At 43.2% G+C, this 8246-nt stretch overlaps 1 protein-coding gene across 24 annotated transcripts; it reads left to right on the top strand.

The window, feature by feature from the left end:
- The first annotated feature begins 6 nt into the window (after window positions 1-6).
- LOC123165100 (uncharacterized) lies at window positions 7-7971 on the top strand. Of its 24 annotated transcripts, none has more exons than XR_006482767.1 (13): window positions 7-352; window positions 495-657; window positions 755-873; window positions 973-1396; window positions 2011-2176; window positions 2303-2728; window positions 2966-3077; window positions 4003-4129; window positions 4655-5009; window positions 5349-5701; window positions 5951-6022; window positions 6127-7614; window positions 7717-7971. XR_006482767.1 is itself a non-coding variant. In XM_044582733.1 (4 exons), the coding sequence occupies exons 1-4, from the start codon at window positions 5687-5689 to the stop codon at window positions 6549-6551; spliced, it is 342 nt and encodes a 113-aa protein (XP_044438668.1). In that variant the 5' UTR covers window positions 5542-5686; the 3' UTR covers window positions 6552-6977. The 24 variants fall into 24 exon arrangements, 1 of the variants encoding a protein (XP_044438668.1); XR_006482775.1 differs by lacking the exon at window positions 7717-7971 and having other exon boundaries at window positions 2303-2459; window positions 2529-2728; window positions 2991-3077; window positions 6127-6977; XR_006482759.1 differs by lacking the exon at window positions 7717-7971 and adding an exon at window positions 3827-3866 and having other exon boundaries at window positions 2991-3077; window positions 6127-6977.
- The last annotated feature ends 275 nt before the right edge of the window (window positions 7972-8246 follow it).

The following is an 8246-nucleotide window of genomic DNA, read 5'->3' as shown; positions in this document are numbered from 1 at the left end:
CCTTCTCCCTCACTACCGGCGCCGCCCGACCCCTAACCTCCCTGGATCCCGGCGCCGCCCCGCCCCCACCTCCTCCCTCGCTCCCGGCCGCCCATGCCCTCCCGGCCTCCTCCCGGTGCACATGCCACCGCCCCTGCTCCTCCCTCCTCCAGGAGGGAGCACCGCCGCCCCTGTTCTTCCTTCCCCCTACCGGCATGCGCGTCGCCGCCCCTCTGGCCGTCGTTGGCATCCTGCTCGAACCCGTGGGCCCGAGGAAGATGGAGACGATGGATGATGGGAAGGAGCAGCGGCTGCCTCGTGATGACCTCGTGGGAGCAGACGGTGATAAAGACCATCAACGAGGCTGCTACTGGTATGTGCTTGATTTACAAATTGTGAGGAATTGAGGTTGAATACCAATATACACACATACAGCAGCAATGGTTGATGATAACAACGGCCTTGTAGCTTCAAGTATGAGATTAAGAAGGCTCACAATTTTTGCCTAATTGTAGTTTAATGCGAAAGGGTTCATTAGCTGTGTGGAGACCTTTTATTATGGTGATGATGACAAACAAGATCAAGCTGTCAATTTTGAATTAAAGAGATTCCAGAATAGAGAAGGATCATTTGCAAAGAAGCTTGCGAGGAGTTGTCAAAATTTTGATTATAATGCAGGTATGCATTCTGATTTTGTGAAGTCTAATTTATTCAATATATATTCAGAATTTATGCAATATACATTGTTAACTTGATTCTGTGCTTTAATTCATAGCATCTTGGTGGAGGCTCTATGGAACTGAAGCACCAGCTCTACAAAGGATGGCTGTGAGAATCCTCTCATTGATATCAAGTTCTTCAGTCTGTGAAAGGAACTGGAGTACCTTCGAAAATGTTAGTCTCCTGACTCTCTAATCTCACATCTAGCTTGATTAGTCCGTCACATGTCAAAACATTCCCTGTTCTTAATCCTTATGTTTTTTCCTGTTGTAGATTCATAAGAAGAAAAGAAATAGGCTAACTACAGAACGTCTAAACTCTCTTGTGTTCATACAATTCAACTCGAGAATGATAGCCAAGAAACAAATGATCAAGGAGAAGAAGATCACTGATGTCCTCTTATCCACTAAAACTGCTGAAGCTCAAGGTTTTCTTTTTGAGGGCGGAGATGATTATGCAGAAGTCATCTATATGGATAAAGATGAGGAGGAGATGAATAGTACAGGGATGACAGGGAGTGGCGTTGGAGAAGCAATGGGAGGCGATGAACTGCTCGAGCCACATAGAAGTGCGAGACCAAGACAACTTTATTAAGAAGAAGAATTTGATTCTAAAGAAGAGGAGTTTGATGATGAGGAGGAGATGCATTCAGATGAGGAGAATGGCTATTGATAATTGAGGAGACCCAAATGAACAGGTGTCTTTTCTTAAGTACTTCTTATATATTATATCTTTATGTCATTGAGTCGAACCGTTTGTGTGTGCGTCCATGTGGAATTTCCCTTTTTGACTTGTGAGAGAAGTCTTCCCAATAAGATTCTAGGAATTAAAGAACTTCATTTTGATGTGTGAACTGTTGAACTCGTAATTTATAATGCTATGCCAATTGGGTTTGTGTGATGTTTGCTTCTAATCTATTTGAATATTTGATATTTCTATGGGCGTGCTGCCCCATTAAATAGACTATATTTAGTTCTTCATATTGCCTGATGTATGTTATTTTTATCACCACATTGTCTTTCTAACCTGCAATAGTACAAAGTCTATCCTTTTTATCACCACATTGTCTTTCTAACCTGCTATGGTACAAAATCTACCCAAATAATTATCCTCCTAACCTGCTACCGTAAGAAACGCCATGGGCCGCCTAGGCAGGCAAGGCGCTAGGCAGAGGGTCACTGCCCACCTACCGCCTAGCGCTTTTTCCAACCTTGGTTTATGGTACCCCTTTTTCTTATGTTCACGTGTATAAGCAACTTCACAACAAAATTTATATGTGTGGTTTGTTTTGCCTTCTTTGATTTTGCTAAGGAGTGGAGCATGGAGGAGGGCTCTGGGTGACGGCGGCGCATGACAAAGGGCTCTGGATTGTGGCGGGGAAGGAGTGGAGGAATTGTGCATCCGGGAATGTTGCGACCGCCGATCCTATCTGTTGGTATACTGTCTGACAGGTGCCACAACGGCCTTGTAGCTTCAGGTATGAGACTAAGAAGGTTCACAAGTTTTGCCTAATTGTAGTTTATGGTGCCCCTTTTTCTTAGGTTCACGTGTAGAAGCAACTTCACAGCAAGATTTATATGAGTGGATCATTTTGACTTCTTAGATTTACAAATTGCTAAGGAGCGGAGCATGGAGGAGGGCTCTGAGTCGTGATGGGGCATGGTGGAGGGCTCTGGGTTGTGGCGGGCAAGGACCGGAGGAACTGTGCATCCGGGGATGGCGTGACCGCCGATCCTATCCGTTACACTGCTGTCTGACAGGTCACATGATCACCAAGGCATGTGATAGCATCTTCATGCCCAACTCTCACTCTGCTGTCGCCCATTCAGCGCACTCGCCGAGGCTAGGGGTGGATGGTTCTTTGATGCTGGCACAACTGGAGACAGCAAGAAGCAGATGGAGGGAGGGCTATCATGTTGAAGAAGACGCCGGCACCCCGACAACGGAAATGCGGTTTCTCGGAGCTAGCGGGAAGGAGGCCGATGGCTTCCCGTTGTAGTAACGCGATGCTGAAGCAACAACACACCAGGTTCTATTCTTTTTTTTTTTGAAGATCACACCACGTTCTATTTGTAAACCATTTTTCCACTACCAGTAATTACTAGAGTATGTGAACAAAATCTGAACTGTAATTTGTGATATTTGAGATGTCTATAAGTGTACAAATAGAAAGGCGCCAATTCAATTGATTGTCAGATTCAGAATAGTATGTGTGCAGTGGCTTCTATCTCAATTTTTTTATGTTGTTTGTGTTTGAATTAATTAGGACTTTGACCATCGTGTTTATTCAGCCCGCAAGGTGGTTAGCACTCAGCAAACTATTAGTATTCTGCTGGTATCTCGTTATTCTCAAGCTGTGAAGACATGCACAAGAATAGGTATGGCTACATGCTTTCTATATCTGTCAGCTTCATAAAGCATTTTGAAGGGGTGCATCTTGTTGGAGAGGTCTGGTATGCATATTTAATCAAAGAAAACAGAAGTTTTTTTTATGTAATAAAGATTTATGAAAATTTGGACTTTAGATTGTATCAGGGACAATTTTCATGATAAATTACACGAAGTTTGTATCTTCGGACATCTTCATGCCGACTTACGTTCAATATTAGGATATGTCCCCTCATGTGCCAGTTTTGAGGTTTTGTTAGAAGTTCACGGTCTATTCTTAGTTCCTGCATGTTTTTTCACCTTTCTGTAGAGATTTGAGTATAACTTAAAGTTCTAGATGCATATAAGCTTGTGAGTTAACTAAAGCTCACTTGATGGTTCTAACTAAATTCTGCAAAAATATGACCATGACAGAAAGAGAAATGGAGGTTTAGAGGCAGAGTAGATGCCTGCACCAACAACTTTATAGATTGAACTACATTTTGCTAGATGACTCAAATTTTAGAACGCGAGCATTATTTTTTTGCAGAATTTAGTTTACAATAGAATCAAGTCAAGCTTAAAATAAGAGATCTACTCTCCGATATTGAATTTAATCCCTTTCTTGCAAAAGCACCACAGATGAGTGAGGAGGTTATTCAATATTGAATTTAATTCCTTACTTGTACCCATGATCGATCTACTTCCATGCTGCAAGCTTGCACCTGATCAGGTTTCTAACTTAATTCAGTTTTGTTAGATCTGTCGATGATGTAAACAACATATTTCAAGATATGATGGTTGGTACTTCCAGTTTTGCTGTACTCTGTCATTTGCAGTTGTGGGAACGATAATGCTCTATTTGCTTTTTTAAGATCATGGTGATCATTTTTGCTAGCAAATGTGTATTTTAATTTTCTCCCCTTATTGTTGCAGGTTAGAGTGCAGCTTTCAGATAATTTTCTTCCCTCGGGATATTTGAAGACTGTTTGTTAGCCATCAAGTTCAGGAAACCCAAGGGTATCATATGAATTGGATTACGTAAAAGACACAGAGATAAAAGGTACGTGGTTGCATTCATATAGACACTGATTTATCCTTACTAGGGCTTAATCAGGTCATGTATGGTTCATGAATCTGCTATTTCTTTACAATTTTTTTAGAAGTTTCTAGAACATAGGTCCAGCATGTTCGATTAGGAGGTTTGCATTGCTCTGAATGTATGAATTAAGGATGCCCCGATGTTTTGAGTTTAGATGTGATAATTTAATTTCAAAAAAATTCATAGATTTGTGCAGTAGTAGCATAGTTGTGACGCCTCTATAACAATTCTAGAATTGAAGGGGTATTTTATTTACTATCTCCTCTAACTAAATTATTTTATGGTTTGCCTAAAAAAATTATGGAGTTTTTTTTTCAGAATTATGTTATCTATCTTGCGCCAAATTAACCACTTCTTTCTGAACTGTAGAGTCCACTATGGTTAATTTTATTATCATAGCAAAAGAAATCCAGTTTAATCATGATATCATGACCATGTGAACTAGGTATGCAAGGTTATTTCTCTGACTACTATGCTGTCAAACAGGAAGCTACACCGGTTGTTTCTTTGGCAATTACAAATCAGCATCCATCATCTACAGACACCAGAGGAATATGTTGTTGGAGAAGGTGCAGCGTTGCGGTGAGCAGCAGGTTGTGTCGTCGTGGTGGTCACCCTCGGCTACGATGGTGTGCAGTCCTTGGCACCGGGAATCGGCCTGGGATGTCGTGGAGGGGAGAGGAGGGGGCGTGGCGTTGAGAGCAAGGTGCGAGCTAAATGACGTGGCGTTGAGGGGAGGCGACAATGAGAAGCCGTGGTGGGCAGAGCACGCCAGGGAATTGAGATGTGAGTGTGACCGTTGCATCGTGCGATGAGTGAGAGGGTGAATTGTTTTTTTAAGGTAAGAAGAAAAGGATCGGTTGTTTGCTTTCAAGGGAAAATCGGTTGTTTGCTATGAGAGAAATGACGCATACTTCGGTATATAGAGAAAAATCTCACAAAGCCTAACAAGTCATTTCTAGCAGCTCACTAACAAGTCATTCAGTTAAACAACTATCTACCACATTGTTTAATCCGGGGTTTACCCGGTGCCAAGTGCACTATATTGCTAGATTTAATTTAACCGATGTGTTGCTCCGGATGTATCTCGGCATAAATGGTTCATCAAGATTTAATATAGTGATCTTACTTCTGTTGCTTCTTGGTGAATATAAATTATATTGCGTTTTCATGGAAGCAGGAGCCCCGTAGTTGTATAGCGGGTCGCGGAAGAGGCAGCCGGCGAGTGCGGGCTGGACGGGAAGGTGATGCCTGCGATGGCAACCATGCCGGCGGGCAGGGAAGGGTCTACGGTGGCCGTCATGGTGTTTTCGAGGGAGAGCAAGGCATCCACCATCGCACAGCCGAAGAAGACGAAGCCTACGTCGAGGTTGGCCACCGTGGCCGGCGTGAAAGCTGACGGACCTTAAGGCTGGTGACGGGTCCGCCACTGCCGCACTGTCTCTGAACTTGGTGGAGACGTGGAAGGAGAGCGGTGGCGCCGTGAAGACCTCGGTGTCTGCTGCCGCGACCACGACCATGACCATTGCGTCGGTAAGAAAGTTGCTAACTGTATACATATCCTTAGGTTCAGAAACATTTGATCTAGAAAAATTGTGAACCTGAGTTGTACTTTGTCTACAACGATGAACGTAGAGCGGTTACTGCTACACTTACCAAGCCAGCGATATTGAGAAGCACATTGAGAGATTTTCCCAGAAATCACATGCCGTGAAGGGTTCCGATGCGAAGTTGCTGAAAGGGACCGTAAACATAACGCATGCCTTTTTTCTTGCTTTTCAGAAGACAAGGAACATGACACAGTATTTTTCTGGATTTCCAGAAGACAAGGACCAGGACCACAGCAAACATCCTGTACTGTGCTTGCCATGTTAAAATTTATTCTAGAGTCTTATTTATCAGATTGACTATGTATTTGGTACTGCTGGTTTGATTTCAAGAGATGTCCTATTGTACAGGAGTTGGAAGACAAAAGTACTGATGCAACCATGGAAGGGGTGGAAGGTAAAGCCATTCTGAGGGATATATGAACAGCAAAGAACTTATTAACCTTTTTTTTATAAAACTTGATGATGAATTGGTTACTATAGTCCCGTCAAAATAATTACCATATGTGAAGAATATTTGAAAGAGCCGTTTTGGAAGTGAGCTTATTTTGGAAGTATCATTAAGAATTTGGTGGCAACATACGTTTAACAAATTCTTTTTTGTGTGTGGCAGTTGTGTTTTCCTACATCACACTGTCTAAGCATGTCTTTATGTACTGATTCTGGATATACCATGATAAATAGTTTCTAATTTCTTTCAAAAGTTGCTTTCAGGGAAAATATTTGACGATTGTTTTTTCTCCCAACCTGGCAAGGTATTTTACTACCTATATTAATTACTGGAAGGTGTGATTTTGCTGGAAGGTTCTACTTGGTACTGATTGCCATACCTACACTGGGGGATCCTTTGCCCAATTTACAACTGGAACGTGAAACATTCGGAAGGTATGCAAACATGTATCATTGTTTCATGGGAAATGGTATAACCATGGAACAATAGTGCATATATTGAGTGTTGTATCATATTAACACCCTTTCCATTCTGGACACCTATGTCTTTGTCATAACGTGGATATAGTGTGATGCCTATGGGAAGAAGTGGTGCTTTGATTTTTTTTAATTTTTTTCTGAGGAGCCCCCAACTATCAGGTACTAAATGGAGAAAAGTCCAGAATATTTGAACATGCGATGGATGTATGATATGTGTGTAATCCCTTCATAAACTGTGTATAAACTTCAAATAATACCTGTATCCACAATGATTTCGTCGGCGACTCCTCAACGGGGATCAGCGCCGGCTCAGGTTATCGGCGTGCGGCTACTGAAGGGGATTGTCGTCAGATCCTGGACGTGATCAGCGGCTGGTCCTCAAAGGGATCAGCGCCGGATCAGGGGATCGGCATGCGGCTCCAGAAGGGGATCGTCACCGGATCCTGAACGTGATCGGCGGCGGGTCCTAAACGGATCGGCGGCGTCTCCTGAAGCGGATCGTCCGATGGAGGGCGGCGGCGAAGGGATGGAGGGCGGCAGCGAAGGGATGGAGGGCGGCAGCGAACGAGGGCAGAGAGTCGTGCGTGTGAGTGGTTCTCGCTCGAGGGCAGGAGACCTCACTCGTACGTGCACGCGATTGGGTTTGGTTTTTTTCGCTGGTTAATTTTCATAGGTTTTTTTGGGGTGCGACGGGAGGTTAGCCCCTGGCCTACGTGGGGGGATCGCTACGAGGTTTTTTTGGTTTGCGGTTAGCCACCGTGGCCGGCGTGAAAGCTGACGGACCTTAAGGCCGGTGACGGGTCCGCCACTGCCACACTGTCTCTGAACTTGAAGACGTGGAAGGAGAGCGGTGGCGCCGTGAAGACCTCGGTGTCTGCTGCCGCGACCATGACCATGACCATTGCGTCGGTAAGAAAGTTGCTAACTGTATACATATCCCTAGGTTCAGAAACATTAGATCTAGAAAAATTGTGAACCTGAGTTGTACTTTGTCTGCAATGATGTACGTAGCGCGGTTACTGCTACACTTACCAAGCCAACGATATTGAGAAGCACATTGAGAGATTTTCCCAGAAATCACATGCCGTGAAGGGTTCCGATGCGAAGTTGCTCAAAGGGACCGTAAATTCACCGAGTTTTTTACAACATAATGATGGCAAAGCGGTGATATCTCATAACAAACCAAAAAAGATGCCAATTTAAATGTTATCACACAAGGTTATTTTTCAATGTTATTATCAATATTTTCTTTGTGAAATTGCCTTCTGTATTCAACTAATTTGGCTTATTTTGTTGTCTAAGTTGGCTCACTTTTTTATGATGTCGACAGACTATGTTTGTACCCTTAGAGATATTTCAGTCATCGAATCAATCATGTCTGCCCCAAGAAAACCTTGTTCGTAGACATTGGACATGCCTTGTTATCAACCGACGATTTGAAATGCCTTTTGAAAGATGATATGTTCTTACACGATGGTGTAAGACCAATTTAACATGTAACTCTTGTAAACTTTTTTAAAAGTCCGTGGCAACGCACAGGC

Source organism: Triticum aestivum, chromosome 7D (genome assembly GCF_018294505.1).
Source record: "Triticum aestivum cultivar Chinese Spring chromosome 7D, IWGSC CS RefSeq v2.1, whole genome shotgun sequence".
Lineage (NCBI taxonomy): Eukaryota > Viridiplantae > Streptophyta > Magnoliopsida > Poales > Poaceae > Triticum > Triticum aestivum.
Note: the sequence above shows the minus strand (reverse complement) of the source record. Positions and strands in the feature narration are given on the sequence as shown.